At 39.6% G+C, this 18,037-nt stretch overlaps 1 protein-coding gene across 1 annotated transcript in view; it reads right to left on the bottom strand.

Moving 5' to 3' along the window:
- Window positions 1-203: 203 nt before the first annotated feature.
- Window positions 204-18,037, bottom strand: part of LOC117235804 (1-phosphatidylinositol 4,5-bisphosphate phosphodiesterase epsilon-1-like) — a 36,870-nt gene continuing 19,036 nt past the window's right edge. Inside the window, exons 4-16 of the mRNA XM_033498152.1 lie at window positions 16,918-17,142; window positions 14,730-14,957; window positions 10,552-11,009; window positions 9,191-9,476; window positions 8,577-8,785; window positions 7,330-7,625; window positions 5,543-5,769; window positions 5,057-5,284; window positions 4,431-4,655; window positions 3,670-3,973; window positions 2,938-3,292; window positions 2,330-2,653; window positions 204-1,906 (exon numbers count right to left, since the gene is read on the bottom strand). Coding sequence (XP_033354043.1) covers window positions 403-1,906; window positions 2,330-2,653; window positions 2,938-3,292; window positions 3,670-3,973; window positions 4,431-4,655; window positions 5,057-5,284; window positions 5,543-5,769; window positions 7,330-7,625; window positions 8,577-8,785; window positions 9,191-9,476; window positions 10,552-11,009; window positions 14,730-14,957; window positions 16,918-17,142 — 4,869 coding nt within the window. The 3' untranslated portion in view covers window positions 204-402. The remainder of the gene's footprint in view (window positions 1,907-2,329; window positions 2,654-2,937; window positions 3,293-3,669; window positions 3,974-4,430; window positions 4,656-5,056; window positions 5,285-5,542; window positions 5,770-7,329; window positions 7,626-8,576; window positions 8,786-9,190; window positions 9,477-10,551; window positions 11,010-14,729; window positions 14,958-16,917; window positions 17,143-18,037) is intronic.

Here is an 18,037-nt window from a genome sequence, read left to right as displayed (position 1 = left end):
TGCGCGTGGTTTCCAATTTCACGTCCAATCAAACTCTGTCTGAACCGATGATACCGTTTGTCATCAACACCGGTTTTGTCTCCAAGTAACGGTTTAAAGACTCAGATTATGCGGAATCAAGAAGCAGTGTCGAGTATAATTAGGCATCTTTTCGCTTATTCATCATTTATATCGTAACGTTTGAATGCTCATTACTGGTGGAGTTTTTTTTTTCTTTTTTTCGAAACGATACGAACGATATTCGAGGTTTCTTTCGTCAAACATCGCCTCAAAAGCGTCGGATAATTTCGCATTTGCCTTCCGAAGATTCGATTTACCTCGAATGCAATGATTTATCGTAACTTACGGTTGGTTTTTCCGAGTGGCGAAGATCGATGAAATCGATGTCGCCCTTGACTGCCACTATGACTTCCAAACCCTTAATTTTCTTAAGGATACCTTCTTCAAGTGAAGGGCCGCGTTTAAAATATCAGACTCGCGAATATCTTCGCCATCGGAGTGAACTTCCCTCCTACGACCGTGCATCAGTAGACGATGTCTCAGCCCTCTGGAAGTTGGATCGGAAAGCGCTTCCGAGACAGGCATCTTCTCCTTGCTAGAACCTGGCAAGGAGACCGATCTTCCTACGGAAAAACCTTTGCTGAGCCTATCCAAGGTGGCTGGCAACAGATGCCGCCTCGGTATTGCTTGTTCTCTTTCTCTCAGAATGAATCTTCCGAGCGTCTTCCAAAAGGCTTGAGTACTGTACACGTTCTCGTCGTCGCGTAAAACTCTCAATTGTCGACTGCCGCTACCAACGGCTCCAGCTCCTCCCCATTCGAGTTCTTCCACCAAAGCAAACTTCATCGGATCCTCCATTCTTCTGGCCTTCACTAAAGCCTGGGCCAGAACATCTTGCGCAGAGCTGCTTACAGGAACGCGAAGTATCGCGTACGGTATATCCGGCGAAACGTTATAAATGCAAACTAAGAAGGTGTCAGCTTCGTCCCAGATATGCGTGGATGTGTCTCTTTCGGAGTCGAGCTTCGAGTGTCCAGCTGTACTCCTTATAGAAGCCAGCCAGGCTCTGCTGCTAGGATCATCGCCTACCCTCTTCAAGAGGAAACGCCCCTGCCCCTTCCATAAAGCCTGCGCTTGCAATGGATGCTCCGTTGGATCTAACACGCGTTGAGTCGGAAGTTCTTCCCTGTCTCTCTTCTCCCAACCACGAGAGACCTCTTCCACCAAAATATATTCGTCGACCCGATCCGCGGATATTCCAGCTTTCTGAAGAGCTTGTAACATTACCTCTTGCGTCGTACTATCCTGCGTGACTTTTAATATAGTGTACGGTTCCTCCGGTATCACGTGATAAACCATTAGGAAGAACATTCTTCTCTTCAGCGTCACTCCACCTAACCCAGGATCCACCGTGGTCAATTTTTCCGGTTCCTTACCCGATGACGGCCGCTTCGACGACTCTTTGTGATCACGGCAACACGTGTTATAATCGAGACTCTCCTCTTCCAAACGGGAATAAATGAACAGCGTGGACAGAGCCAAAGGTTTGTTTTTACAGGAACGCAAACGTACGTGTCTGTAGCCGGGTTTCAAGCATTTCAGCGGAATGACCCTTTGGGCGATCAAATGATGGGAACTTGCTTCGACGATGCCGAAACGCAGAAAGGCAAGGTCTTTGAACATTACTTGAAAGCAAAATTTCTCGTTCCAAATAGGATTCAGCGCGTTGTTTTGTATTATTTTCGTTTTATGCTTGGCACAGTCGATCGGAATGCCGACTAGTTCGATTTCGACGTACGTGCTGGCGACGAAATTTGTTGGGGAAACATACTGGCCAGAGACTATTGAAAGCGTCAGGTGTGCCGAATGTAGCCCGTCGAATTCTTTATCCCAAGGATTGAAGCGTCTAGAAACGAGTTTCGTATTTTAGGCAAGCGTGCGTTAAAAGTCGGAGAGATATATGTATGTTTCGATATACTTCGATGTATTTCAATTTTTCATATTTGTACCAGAGTTTGTTATCACTAAAATTCCAAACTCAAAGATTTGAAAATCCTAACAAGAAGTCGAACACGATTCTCGATAATAACGAAATGTCCAAATTAAATCAAAATCGTTCATAAATTCGATAAATTCGACAAATTCAATAAAATTTACGGAGATATTTGAACTATTCTTAATACGGAAGCAATTTATCGTTAATAATAGAAAATTATCGAATCGTAGGACAATGCTCTCGCGTTGAAATAGTTACGAATATATCCATTTTGTAATAATTCGAACGAATGGAAGATTTTACAGAAAGGGGGATACATATTTCCGTGCATACCTATACATCATATGGCCTTTGTCCCACATAACCGAAGGTTTCCTAACGTATCCACATTGCCCATTTTGCTCGAACATAGCGGCGTTTAAATTTAATCCAGCGTCGTCGGTTTGGTAATTTAGTGCTACCATTTGAATACCAAAGGCCCAGAAGATCACGGGATTGAAATTTGTCGAATCAATACGCATTCCAGCCGGATACGTTCGAATTAACTGAGTTTCTGCATGGGCGACAACCCCTAGAGGTTGTTTTCTGCAAATCTTCTTCGCTGTGCTTTCATTCAACGAGGAACATTGAAAGCAGGCTGGAACTCCGCGCGTGAATCTGAAATATATTACGACATTATCGAACATCTATAGGTAAAAATTCCGAATCTTCGTACTACGTAAGTAACGACGGTACTAGGAGTAGTAGTCGTATCACGTTACACCGATCACGCTTATCGATCGAATTGCAAAATCATTCGAATAATGTACACGGTTCAAATACTATCAAGAGTTCGCTAGAAACGATCTATTAAGGGTAGACGTTGAGGTTCGAGCGGTAGCGTATACGTCGCGATTCGTTTCAACGATCAACGTTACGTCGAATTACGATAGAAAACCAACCTGAAGAGATTTTCGATATTGCTGCCGCCGCTTGCGAGCGAAGCCGATGTCGATAAAGACTGTGGCGATCCGGAAGAGGCACCGATGCTGGTAGCTCCTATTCCAGCGATGCTGTGTCTCTGAACCGGTCCAGTGTGCGGTTGATGTCGCACCTTCCCAGTGGCCGTTGTTCCTGGCGTAGTGTTCAGCCCGCGAAATTTAATAGCTTGCAAGTAAATCACCAAATCCGAAAGTTCTTTGGCAATTTGGCTACTTTGTTTTTGCGACTTATCGTCGACCGCGGAATCTGACTTTAATCGACCATGGGGCACCTGCATCCCACCCAAATACCTTTCGTAGCTGGAAATGGAGTTATCTGGAAGGTAAAACTTTCGCGTTAGGTCGCTCGTTAATTAAGTAATTGGTTAAGTTCTTGTGCTCGATAGTTTCGGATTAGTTTGTACGATGGTTTTGACGTAACTAAGTTACTGCTAGGTGAACGGAAAAATGACTGCAGTTGCTTCGCCGCTCGCATTAAATTACCTGCGCTGTAGCAACATTATTGTATGTCGTAAAATATCACTCAACGAGAATTTGCCTTTACAAGAAAGAGATATTTCGAATTTTTAAGCGTGTAATAAATCGCGATTTACGAAATACGTAGGATATCCGCTTGAACGAAACACGGATCAGCTGTGTTTTAAGATAAATATCGCCGTAGTTAATTAAGAGAACTAGGAGTAGAACATTTACCATCGATATTGTCATCTTCGTCGTCATCTTCCTCATCGTCGTCGTCTTCGCTAAAATATTCGACGACGGAAGCGCTGCTTACGTCGGTACGCATTTGTTTCATAGACGAAGCTCGATCGGACATGAGCATTTTTCCACGATGACTCAAGGGAGCGTGCGTCAAAGGACCAGCGGGTTCTACCACCATCTTCTTGTTTTTGATTAATATTCGGTAGCGCAATTGCGACGGCGATGGCAGTTGAGGGTCGTCGCTAAAGTCCGTCTCAAACAGGAACTTTGTCACCAGTTTTTCTCCAAATACCGACTGAAACAGAGTTCGCGTAACTTTGCCTCTCAAAGTTGCTTTCGTTTTTCTACAAAAATATCCCTGTTACGTGAAACGTCACGCGCAGGTAAAAGAGGTACGAATCGCGAAACTTTGACGAAAGAAAATCGACGACGAAAAATTTGCTTGGCGATCGATATCGTTGCACTAAAATCGACGGAATAATATCGTTTTTATATCAAATCGTGTAGACATTGACGCGAAAGTGATTCATAAAGCGAACGTTCGGTGTTTTTGAGCAGAGTTCATTTCGTCGACGATTTCGAGATATTTGCCTCGCGATTTATAAACGACGACGGAAACAGAAAGTAGATAAGAAATTAATTAACGGACTGTGTCATTGTTGTAACGACGCTCGCTTCGTTTCGCTCGGTATCGCTCGTTGTCCGAGTACATGCGATTAATCGAATGTTTGAAATAATAAAAGATAACGTACTTGAAATATTTGGGCCATTCGAGCTTGTTGACTCTGCGAACAATGATTCTCGATGGAGAGAATCACGGGATATGGAGAACTGACGAAAGCACTTCTATCAATCGCCTCTACGACCAAGCGAAATGGTATCTTGGTAGTGAAGGTGTGACCATGGTAAATAACGGGAGAGCCATCATCGCCATCCCAGCAATCCAGCTCTACACACCTACATCCTGTTAGTAGTACCTGCAAAACCAACTTACCGTCACATCGAGTATTTTACCTCGTAGATTTCACCTACTGCAAATACTTCGAAATCCCTTCAACGTTTCGCGAACGAAAACCGGATTACATGTTTTTTTATACAAATAATCAATTGAGAGAAATAATACGAATACGTTTTAATTATCGAAATACGGCAACTAATATCTCGCGATATCGTACAAATCGGGGACGATGCATTTTAAAGCGCAAAAAAAAACGCGCGTTACACAATTTTATAATGAAAAAAAGCAACAAGTAGGTTTTGTATATTAAAAAATGTCTTTTTCTTAATTGCACGACCGTTTCTCCGAGATCGTATCGCGTATTTCACATTTGCGCGATAGAGATCATCGTTGAAAAGACGAGACCAAGCTTTCGTTTACCTGAGAGTAAAGCTGCACCGAAGATTCTCCCTTGAGTTGATGGCCAGTTAAATAAGTATTATGCGAGCTAGCGATGTAATACTGGGACAATGGCTGCTGCATTTCAGTCTCGAACGGCGTCGCATACTCGTTTGGGAAGGCATAATTGTCCTTGTCCATCATGTACCGTGCAAAGCCCTCGAAAGACAAACACCATTGTGTACGTAGTCCTGGGTCCGGTTCGTGTCGCTGGAATCAGAGCAAATCGTCTCGGTTGATCGTGCTACTCGCTATATCTTTCTACGCCATTGTATCGCACGGCACGATCTCGGGATAACAGCAGTTTGTCATAACTGTTACGCATCCTAGTTTCAAGCAATCGAGTACCGCGCTATCCTGCTCGCTGATCTGGGCGAATATCGCGGCTTATAATTCGGTAATCGACACGATCGAACTCGAGACGAACTATGAGAAAGCAGCGATAGGTTGTTTTAAATCTTCGCGTACCTTAACCAGCGCCTTGATCTCGTCGTCGGTTAGTTTTTCTTGCTGCCGAGATTCCAAAAACTTAGTGAACGTCGCCAGGGTGATAACTTGCGATTTCGAAGTGTCGACGCCAGAACAATTATTAACGATGCTAGCTGCAGCCACCGCGTCGAAAACTTGTTTCTTTTGAAGATTGCTGCTGGTTTTGTACTCGTGACAGTCTATGGAGTTATTTCTCGTCAAGAGACCTGTTTAAAAAATATTTGCATATTTATAATGCCGTCGACGTGCAAACAGATAGAAACGATACGACGTTGTTTTTATTAAAACTTAACTTTCTAAACACCTTACGTCTTAAATGATTATTTCTATACATCTTTATTATTCTCTACATCGAAAACAAATACGCGTACACTGACATTTTCTTCCGCCAATGAGACGATTGCGATCATCTTTCAGCTAAGTTAATTGATTTATTAAACAATTTATCGTTACACGTACAGAATGGACTAATGGCTTTTGGTCGTTTCAAGTATCCTTTTTATATTTAGACGTATGATAAAACTTTATTTGCGAAAATTGTGCCATGTTACGTAATACGTCAGGAATAATTTCTTTTTCTTATACTCCTTTTTACTTTCAGCGGAGCAACGAATGTTCGAACGATCTCAACGAACGATACGAGATAGTTCGATATTAAACAAAGCGTTTAAAGTTGCGTGTATTTGCATCGACGTTAACATCGCGACTTAAGAATCGATCATTTTCGATTTGGGCATATGCCACATGAGAAAGTGTAACTCGTAGTTTCAGATCTTGGAAAAATCTTTCACGAAAGAATTATTACTGAGACATTACGATATCGTACAACCGTGGTAAATAAAATTTTTCACGTAGAAACATAACGAAGTACATTAAGGTGACTAAAATTATCAGTCCGTTTTGCATGTTTGTCTATACGTAAGAAAAATCAGGTATTAAACAGAATTCAAATAAAAATATGCTAAAATACTTTAGACAATGTATTTATGTAACTCATTTATAAAGTCTTTATGATACATGATAAACTGCTTTATTCGATCAACTTTATGCTAGAGCGTGATACAAAAATATCTGTAGCACAAATTATATAGTCTATGTTTATCCTCTAGACTTTCATATAGTATAATTTCATTATTTTATATTAAATACTAATCTATTCTATTCGTTACATACAAATTCATACTCTGTTATTTAATATATTTTTATAGGTCCATTTTCTTCTAACAGTTACAGCAGGTATATCAGATCGGTCTATACAAGATGGGTATAAGAAAACAACGAGAAAGACACAAAGCTAAATCCACTGCAACGTACGATGTACCTATTTGGTGTTAGTTCGTACGATCTCTTGCCAGTCCGATGATATAGCTTTTCGATCGCGATGATCTCAATGATTCGTGAGATCGCTTTTACGTATCACGTGTCTTTAACGAGCGAACAAAGCTTTTCGCTAATCTGATATACGTATGCGTGACGTGTGTGACGTGTATGTATGTACAAATTAACAGTAATCACTCTCGTTACAATATAAGTTTGAAAATAATTAAATACAATTTAAAAAGCGAAACAAAAGTATATTTTACCCAATACAGATTTTCGTTGTATGTAAATACATTTAAAAGCAACGGTTTACTTTTCAAACGAAACGTTAAATCATAGATAGAGAGAAAATTAAAATAAAATCACACGTATAGATTAGATTCGTAAGTGGAGATTTAAATGAAATTAGGTTTAGAATTCGAAAATATTCAGTGGTGGAAACTGACCGATTCGTTGAGGGGTTGCGTCACTGGTTTGCCTCAACACAGGCGGCCGTACATTAAAGTCTCTCAAAGAACCGTCGCTTTGACTACGACAAGTGATCGCCAGTTGGCCGAATAGGTCGCGTAAATCCTTTCTTGCTCTCAGGCTGAACGAACGGAACAACGCGACAAACTCGACGAAGTTCAACTGAGTTTCATACATTATGGAAGTGGCGCGTGTCTTCATTTGCCAAGATGCTTCCACTCCACCTGACATTCCAGATCCGTTTTTATCCTTGTCCCTGGCGACGCATAATAGGCTGTGTAAATATCGTTTGAAAGGAAACATGTTATTTCAGTAGACTTTATAGAAATTTAAGAGTTTTAAGAATAAGCTGCAAATTATGGACGATACTCGTTTTTGTAAATGTCAACATTTTTGTACGATGCTAACTCTTCTCGCCACATATGTACGCACGTTTAATAATTTATAGTACAGCGAGTTTATAGTCCGCGCGTTGTCAAAATTACGAAATATTTAATACAGTTTAGTTTAGTTTTGGGTTACGTTAAGTCTCATCTTTTCCCACATATTACAAATTTCTTCGTACTCGATACACGCGTTCTTAGTTGATCGTTTAATCAATTATAAATTAATATAATTTTGATTGCAATATTTGTACATGGTAAAGGGTCGGACGAGAAGAGACAAAGAGACGATTTTTACATTTTAGTAATGTTTTTCGTAGGTAGATTTGGTTACCTTGTTGAAAAATAAATAACGAATTATGATTTTATTCCATGCTATGATTCAATACTTGATCGAATGTCTCATAAACGCGTAAAGATCCGCAGTTTGGCTGTTACGAATGAATACACGTTTTGAAAATCAAATACCAATATCGATAATCTTTTATCAGAAATTGTATGAAAAGATACGAGTTTAAATTGAATACAAATAAACGGAACGAACTTTTCATTCGGTTCGTTGAAAGAAAAATTAATTTCCATTAATTACTTTGCAGAAGGTACGTATGTATAATATAGTTCTGCGATTTAATTAGCTCGCAACGCAAAGAACCCGTTAGAGATACACGAGCGGAAGGCATTTCTCTATCTCTTGACAGCTCCAGCGAATAATAGCGTGCGATTAATCGACTGCGCGAAAGTAATCGACATCTACGAAGAATTTTAGAGAGGAAGTCTAGTTGTTCTACTTCGCTTGCTTCTGTCGAATTCCTTATAAGACTGAAAATTATCGGAATCCTTACCTTTGAAAGCTGGAGTAAGGCAAGTTGGAACTAATAATTCGTTCGGCGGATCCAGGAGGACTACGTGGGGGAACTCGATCTCTGCTGGACCGTGGAGATGCTGGTATGATTCTCGTCAAGGATTCTCTACTACCCGTAATATGCCGAGAAGGGACCACTGTTAAGCCTCCATCCGGAGACGAAGTGTCATATTGTTTTAGGCTTAGATCCTGTTTTAAATAATCACGTGCGATTCTTTAGTTTAGTTCTGGCTCTAATCTGACACAGGGACTTGTCTTTTTTATAAAGATTACTCGATCGACTTTGAATCGAACTGGCCACCTCGTCACGGTTATCAATGACTTTATAGAGTATGTTAATTTATGAAATTATATCACGATGTACCGTGACTTTGCTACTCGTACGTGTTAAATATTTATTCTTTATTCTTGGAAAGACGTACGTAATATTTGTACTCTTCGCACGCACACGCATGCGAAAAGCTCTCGCGTCGATCGAGCGATCGACCGGCGATCTTGGTATACTTTTGCAAGGAAACTTTTTCAAACGACAAGTTCCCCCGTCTTCTTCATTCTTTGTCTTTTGTTACCGTATAAATCTTTGATCGAACAAACCTTTGTTAACGCATGAATATTGCCGATAGATTTCGTTTTTTTCCCTTTAACGTTTCGTTTGCGGAGAGCGCTGCTGCTCGTCGGCGAAAGCGTGCCGATACTTTCAGTCGTGGACCAGTCGCGACCGCCAAAAGCTCTAATAGCATCAGCTGTCATTGGCTCGATACATCCATCCTCGAAATAAAGCTGAAGGTATTTTTCTTTTAACCATCGCGATCTACGATCTGTTAGTTGTTGTTGCCGTTTCAGGCCTCGTAGTATCCAACAAAGACCCATGTACCAAATTCTGAAAAAGAAAACACAGTACCTTCCATCAAATTTATTTATATTACATTCCACGACGTTACCAGCGCAACTATTTAATACCGTTAAAAAAGATATACAATCGTTCGTATGTAACGCCGCTCGCTATAGAGTCTTTATCCGATATTATCGAATCGTTGATACGAATCATGTCAAGAGGGAAAGAGAAAGAACAACGACGCGGTAATAACTCTTTCGATAGTAGTTCCCTTTTTTAGCAGTACTATATTTGTCAATTTAGGTAAACTCGAGAAAATGGCTATTCCGTGCACGATTCGCAAGCTGCAGTAGTAACGTTGGATAAAGGTTTGCCGTAACGGTATATTCCCTGGAAAAAACGAGCGGAGCGTTTCGCTGATCTAGAGCTAATGCATCTTTTCCTCTAACGCGATCCAAAGGTAACTTTTCGCGAGGTCTATTGTTATAAATTTAGCTGGTATCCGCGCTGAAAATTTACCGTCGAGCGTAACTTTGCTAAAACAGCTTCGAGCTATGCTTTTGAATATGCAAAACTCGAAATTTGCAACATTTAAATTACAAACAATTTTCCCCATAAAATTAAATAGTTAATCTCCGTAATCACGATTTAATTAACAGTCGTTCGTATCATTACGCTTTGTTATTTTAGGTTTCTTCGTTATTCAATTATTCACGAAAATCAAACGTATCGGAACGGACCAAGTATGTTTACCGAATTATACCATCGAAATACAGTTTCATTTGTTCGACTCTTTTTACCAAAATATCGTTTGTCAAGTTTAAAAATATATCACGCTTTTAGAACGATTGCTTGAAATTGACAAATATTATAAAAAATAAATAATTAACTTCCACCGTATAATTTAAAGTTATTTCGTTGACCACGTATCTCGGTCGATGTTCAATTACTTTTGCAATTTTCTTCCGTTCTCTCGCGATATTTTCTTTTATCTATTTTCGAACGTGTCGAATAAATTTCGTGCAAACTGGTTTCCTACGTTCTACTATTCTGTTCGATATTGCTTTATGTCACATACATATATACGATACCGTGGAAATCACAGAGCCACGCTACTTACTTGCTAAGCGCAGGAGGGCAAAGGAGAAAGATCAGTCGATTGTCCGGCAGACTGGAGCCGTACATAAGGCCGATACATGAATCGGATCCAGATAGACCGTATCTCTTGTAAATGCTTCTGAGGTCGGTCTCTCTGTCCCGATCGCAACAGCCGATCATGACTTCCTTGACGGAGCTCAGGTCCAAAAATCCCTCTTCCAGCGTCACGGAAGCGCAGTCCGTCTGTTGCATGGTATATCTCCCTACTAAACCGGCCGATACCACGTCTTCTGGATTGGCAGTTAGCGAAAAATCTGCAGAAGCTGTACCTCCCAGCTGGGCAGTTTTCAATGGACTCCAGGGTGGCTTTTCCCACACGAAGGTACCGCAAGCGCGATCCACTCGCGCGAATACTAAGGCCGTCCTCGTCGTACCGCCTTCGCAGTCCCAATGCACCAACGTTGTCCCGTGATGCAATACCTGGTGGAATCGAGTTTTCGTATTATATACCATCTAAATATCGTATTATCCGATTAAAAGAAACACGGGAGGAACACGGTAAGAACTTCTTCGTTTATTTTTCCATTTAGACGTCACCCGATGGTTAAGATAGTTGGAAAAAGAAGAAATTGTTGCTTGGTCCAAGATACAAGCCTGCCAAAAATAGGCGATAGATCTATGAAATTTTATAACTAAGCGTTGAAACGTTCGTTCGATACGGTGCAAAAATACATAATACGATACGCGACATATTTAGTCTCGCGATAGATACAGAAGTAACTTTGGTACGGACGATGAAAGCACATACATACATACATACATACATACATGCATATACGTACGTATATGCATATAGGTTAACAGTCAATTTCGAAAATATAGTTTCAAGGAAAATACATTTACGCGACGTATCTCGGATCTTTGCAGTATCGTTAATATTACAAATTTTCCTGTTTTTTTTTACTCGAGTCGTAGAAATGTTCTTTTTGTTGCGTACGAAACAAAATGCTGTAATGAGATTGCAGTTTCTCCAGAAGAGCATTCGGTAAATTGTCGTAGCATCGTGGAATGAAATAACACGCGGACGAATATTCGTACCTGAAAATCATTTAAGCCACGAGGCAACTATCGTTTGACAAACGTTTCCTTGTCAATCTTCTTACGGTGGAAATTTTACAAACTTTCGCCAGTCGATCGTCCAGACGTTCGACGACAAATCCTTCGGTTTCTCTCGCTTTATCGTCTCAGGCGATAATTTCTCGGATCAGTTGATTCGAGAGACGATCGTATTTAAATTATTCGTTGAAAATTCATCAGGGTCGGTATCTCGGCGAAGGAAATGTAACGAAAGCCCGAGGAATCGCCACGAAAATCTCTTCGCGCGATTCCACCGATTATAATCTCTGGCTATTAAATCGTTTTAGCGATATCTGTGCAGTTGTGGCGCGCCGAGTCGTACTGCGGCGCAACGCGCGGCAAAACCAGCATACATCGTGCCTGTGTTTATAACGCTGATGGAACTTCTAATGCACTTGGAACACCGTTTATGCGGTCGACCATAAGTGCAGTCTACGCGGACATTTATAAAAGCGTGCGCGGTATGTGAAATTATTTATCTTCGTCGAAGCACGGATAGATTAATCGACGATGCGTCAACACACCACGAGTCAACGACGAATATTCACGACGCATAAACAACGACGTAGAGCCCGGCGTTACGCTCTTCGAATTTAAGTCTTTCGTCCGCTGTATTTTTCGTCGCCGTGCCGCGTCGTACCAACGATACGTTTCCACGGATTCGTTGATTTCAAACAAGTAACGCGTCGACGGCGTCTATAAAACAAGCGAACGCGAGCGTAAAACTCGAGCGTAAAATTCGGAAATCCCGCTAATCATAGAAACGGGTGATAATTTCTATTAAAACGTACAATTTTGTAGAAAAATGTACAACGAACGCGAAAAGTAGATGATCTTTAATCGCTAATAAACGTCGTTCGTGAGACGATATTCGAGTTGTTAAGTATAGTACGTCCGATTTCTTGATACGTTGATATACACTACTAATATCACCAAGATCGTTAAATATACACGCGTGTGTAATTTTTGCAATATCGTTACGACGTATGCAAGTATTTATCGGAATTGACGGTATAGATACGAGAGGAAAGATAATCGATTAGATAGGAAGGAAAATTAGCAAAATTAGGAGCATTAGAGTCGCGATTAGAAGCATGAATAATCGAAGGTGCTTAAAATACGAGATGATCGAAATATGAGATTTTCGACTATTTATAACGTTCAGATTTACAAAGTGAATGTTAATGAAGATGAATTCCGAAGATGTAAATTTAGGAATGTGACCGACAAAGTGGATTCAGGACGCTCGAGCTTGTTATAGAAAATTGATTTACGTAATTCTGGAATAGACGAAATGTTCACGTTTTCAAACAACTCGTATAGGTACTTTACGGAGATGGTATGAGTGGAGATAAAAGAGTTATTGTCTAAAAGAGACGCAAGATAGTTGTGTATACGTATGTATAAGTAAATGATTTCGTTAACGTACTAAAATCGAATCGTTAAATATTTTCGAGTAAACTCAGCGCAATAATGATATGCGACGTAAAAATTTTATATTAATTTTTTAACCTTATTCTCTTATCTTTTTTAATTTGATTAATACTTGGATCGATAAAACTTTTTATTAGTTTTTTCTTCTATATTTACGTAATACAAATTTTTCTGCTTAATAAACGTTCTATCGTAATTCATAAAAGTTCTATCGCAGCAAATGTTAGTAACGAATTTGTTAAAATTAATTACACGACATAGAATCAACGAGTATATCTTCGTACCGCAGTGATCATTTCGAGATGTGTTTTTGTCACTTTTGTTTCTTTTTATAGTAATAAAATACTGATAAAATTCGAAGTAACCATTAATAGTTTTTCGTAGATATTACAAGTTATGAACATATAAAAAGTAGATTTCTATAAGCAACTAATTGATGCGAAGACGTTTCGTACGAACAAGTGACCTGGTTTCGCCCCTCTAACCTCTTCTTTCGACGTCTTCCAACTTTAATCCTTTCCATTTCTAGCTGCTTTCCTCGCTCGCTTCCCGATCTTTGACTCCTTTCGCTCTTTTTCTTTCCTCTCTCCCTCTCTCTCTTTTTCTCTCTCTCTCTTCCTCACGAAATATACCTGAGGTAGCACGGTAAAGTTAGTCCCTTTGAAATCCTTTTGAAGTGTGGGAAAACTACGCTGACGACGTCTTTTATCTTAAGCCTGCACCATGTCCAGCAACTACAAAAGTAGCTGGACGTTGAAATATTAATATTTGGAAATCGTCCGAGGATAAGGTCGCATCTCGACTATGTGCGCTTCTTTTCAAGGTTCCTACTGTAGTTTCATCCGTATGCATATGACGCGATGTGACGCGCATAAGTAGCTGGAATTTAGAATACGCGATCGTTTTTATTTTAACGAATCCAAGTAGACGTTTTCTATTCTCTTTGAACAAATAAGCGCTTAATACGGTAAATTAAATTCATTTTCATTCGAAAAGTACGCGTTCAAGTTGTGACATCTTTTTGTTATCAGCGATTCCCGTCTCGTTAAATACTATATTATAGTGCTCGCGGATTTTCTTTATTCACGCAATACTTTACACGGAAATGTTTCTATTTCGCCTTAAGCTGTGTGATAAATAACATTTTCTTTTCATTTGTAAAATATAACGTTGTATTTTATTTTATATTTACCGTATGTACTAGCGATAGTTCATACAGCGTATAGGTCGCTATATCGATAAACGCGATATCGATAAAATAGAGAGACACGATCAATAAACCTTTTTATAATATAATAATAGAATTCACTGCCGTCGCTTGTTCTATTATCACTGTTTCTATTTTTAGCTAATTTCAGCAAATTGATTTTCCAACTATCGATGATTAAATTATACGATGCAGAGATAAGTGTGCACCGCGTTTTTTAAATAATAGATCGACGACAAATATTTGCATTCTCGAACATCGCGCAAACGTTTCAAGCAATTAAAACGCATTGCGACGTTGATCGAGGATCGAGACAGTCGAGTAACAAAATTAGGGACGTAATACGGTGAAAAGAGGAAAGAAACGGAAACGAACGTCGTACGGAACACGTTCGTTAGGACACAAATCGCAACAAAGTTTACCTGCAAAAGATGCAGATCCATTCCGGAGTGCGGTGCAGCGACAGGAAATAACGCAATCCCATGGTCGAATGTGATCGGTTGTACCGGCTTGTAGGAATCGAGATCGAAATGATAGTCGTTCTCGTCACATTCTTCGGCCATGTAGGTTTGCTCGATCGCGGTCGTATGAATGCTGAGCGTGCGATGAAGCGAGCCAGTCGTCGCGTCTCTGCCTCGAGCATGTTGGTGCTACATGAAAATACGATAACTTCGTGAACATTTGCAAATATTTTGATATCATCGAGCGCGAGCTTTATGGTCTTTCGAATCGTACGTGAAACGGAAGGCGTATAATTTTTTAAGCGAAAAGATTTGTTCCTTCTCTTCGGTCGAAACGCGACCAAAATTTGGTTCCTCGATTTAATTCTTTCCTAGAGTAACAAAATAATTCTAAATGTACGATTTAAAAAATATAATTATTTCCTTATCGTCAAGATTTCTCGCGTCCCTGGAATCGGATACAAGAGATACGCATTTTCGACTTTTTATAGGGCATCGATAACAGCGTTACGTATAATGGCATTCGAAGCGTGAAATTTATAGCACTAAAAATGCTATGAAATATTTTTCCACGTAAGACTTTATTTTACGATAGTCGTAGACTTTTCCTTTCAGAGACCTGTTTAAGCTTTCTCGATCATTTATTACCACCGAAGAACAGCTTCGAATATATTATTCGCGCGTGTATGTCTAGTAAAGCTATATAAAGATATATTAATATCGATATTGCCTCGATTAATTTGAGATTTATTTCACGGAATCCTGTTCCCACAAAAGGTAGAAGGATGAGACGGCGTACCGAGTTCGCCGCAATTATCAACGCGTATGTCACGCCACGTGATGTCGAGGTGTCGCGTCAGATCAATGGAGAGAAAAAGACGAGCGATCGACGACTTCCGACAGATCCTCCTTTTCCATTTCAACGACGACGTGCCTAATTAAACGTTCACGTTGCGCGCCTGAATATAATTACATATTGATTTTCGCGTATAAATTGCTCCGTACAATTGGAATATTCGTATTATATCGACGATTTACCGGGAGAGTGGCACACCTAAAAAATTATGACATCTACGTAACAAGTTGTTTTCATCGAAACCGTTACAGATACGGATATCGATTAGCTGTTTTCTTTCAATTAAATGGAACGGAAGACGGCATAATTTCGATTGTAACAAATTTTATAAGTACGGTATCGATATGTACGATGCCGATACGAGCGAAGCTAATATTTGCGAAAGTTTTTTGACGAATGTTTTTAATAAAAGTTCGGAAGTACGATCGAATATTTAACGAAACGATTCTCAACCTGGAATACGTTTATTTTTCAATACCTCGTGAGAAAATTATTCGTTGTTTGAATATAGAAGATAACCGTACAAGCGTTTAGCGTTCGGTGTTCATTCGTACGAACATCGAAGTAGCTACCGCAACTTTTATATGGACAGCAGATAATACACGAGGAAATAATAGAATCGTAATCCGCCTGCGTTCTATATCTATATATTATAATGCCTTATGAAAGATACATTTAACATTCTCTTATTTCGTACGAGTATTACGCTCCACGATCGACTAGATATCGTTGTAAGAAGATTCGATTCTTCTTTTTTTATTATACCCCGTAATAAAGCAAAAGTAAAAAATTATACGTCCGAACATTTATTTTATGAACAACGCAACGCTCGTAATAGAAAGAGATCTTAAAAAGAGACGTAACAGTACCTTAACTATAAACGTTATGTTCGCTTACAATGAACTTTTACTACAGTTTTATAGAACGAAAAAGTATTTTCACGCAAGTTACATCCACATTTAGCGCGTTTTATTCTGTATTTTATCTAAAATATTACTTTTATGCGATGTATATTAACAACATCCACTAAACTATTATCGATCAATTTTAGTCATATCTATAGAATTTTTTCAACAACGTAATATCTTTTTTAAACGCGCGAATACGTTTATGCTTTGTGATATGAAGCTGAAAGTAAATGATCGAGAGGAGAGAAGATTCGTTCATTACTGATCGTTCGAAAAGAATGCTTTAGGAGATTAAAACGCCTTCAAGGTACTTGCGATCGGACATTTTCAAAAGACGATAGAATTTCATAACGTCGTAGAAGGACTGTCGCGAAACGAATTTTACCTTATGAAATTCGGCAATTTTCTCGAGAACGGAGCTTGTATCACGGACTGGAGCGTTCTCTTGCTTTTTCAAGGAACTATTCCTCGGATTCCATTCCGTGGGCGATTCGGTGCTGGTATCAATAGCAATTTTTGCCGTTTGCCCCGAAGATGACACGTTTTCGGGCTCGGCAACCTTGCTGCTGCTACGCGGCGACTCGTCGTGGTCCTTGCATTCATGCTGAGACTAAAACGAAAATCAATTCTTTACTTATACGGTTCCTTGTTACGATACTTTTTGTCAATACGATCGTGACGAAACTATAGCTATTAACGTATTCAAAAATTTAACATTCGGACATTTATATCAAATTTTATTTAGCGTCAAGCAAAGCGTAATTTCCGACTCGTGGCCCGATTTTGTCAAAATTCAAGGCTGCTTGTATATTTTTGAAAAATGAAATACGTAGCTTTCCTATCTAAACCGAGGTACTCGGTGTTTAGATGATTTCAAAGGTCACTCGAGCTATAAATCTTTCGCTACTAAAGCGATTCTGCACATTCCTCATTGTTATCATGCATACAGAAAAAATGACCCGAAATTATGGCGAAAAAAACGGATCATTTCTTTTGACGTATATCGTGAAGGGCACGTTTCTAAGTTACGAGGGATTCTGAATTTTGCAGCGGTTTTTTTTTACCTCTTAATATCTGCGATCTTGTAAACCGTACTTATTTCGAAATTTCTAGCCAAACTAAACGGCAATCTGTAATTCGTAGGGACGTTCGCGAGAAATACCCTCGGGTGTAAAGCAGCTCGCGATGGCTTCACTCTCAGGCGGACAAGTACCACCAGAACACTGTTCGATCTAATTCTGATTTTAAGTGGAAATTGGGTTTCGGGTAGATTGGATCGGGTTAGAATTTCTTCGAGGGTTTACTTTGTAGCAAAAGCCTCGGAAGTCTCGAGATTAAGGTCACAGAGATGAAAATTTCTTTTTCTCGGCATATTATTTTTAGAATATTTCAAAATTCAAAGCGCGCGTTACGTCGAAATATATCCTTTACGATGTATGCGAAAAGAAAAACGATCCATGCTGCGTAAGCGTTTATCAACTTTAACCGAAATTAATTCCATTCTT

This window comes from Bombus vosnesenskii, unplaced genomic scaffold (genome assembly GCF_011952255.1).
Source record: "Bombus vosnesenskii isolate JDL3184/JDL3185 unplaced genomic scaffold, Bvos_JDL3184-5_v1.1 scf7180000013319, whole genome shotgun sequence".
In the NCBI taxonomy this organism is placed as follows: Eukaryota; Metazoa; Arthropoda; class Insecta; order Hymenoptera; family Apidae; genus Bombus; species Bombus vosnesenskii.
Note: the sequence above shows the minus strand (reverse complement) of the source record. Positions and strands in the feature narration are given on the sequence as shown.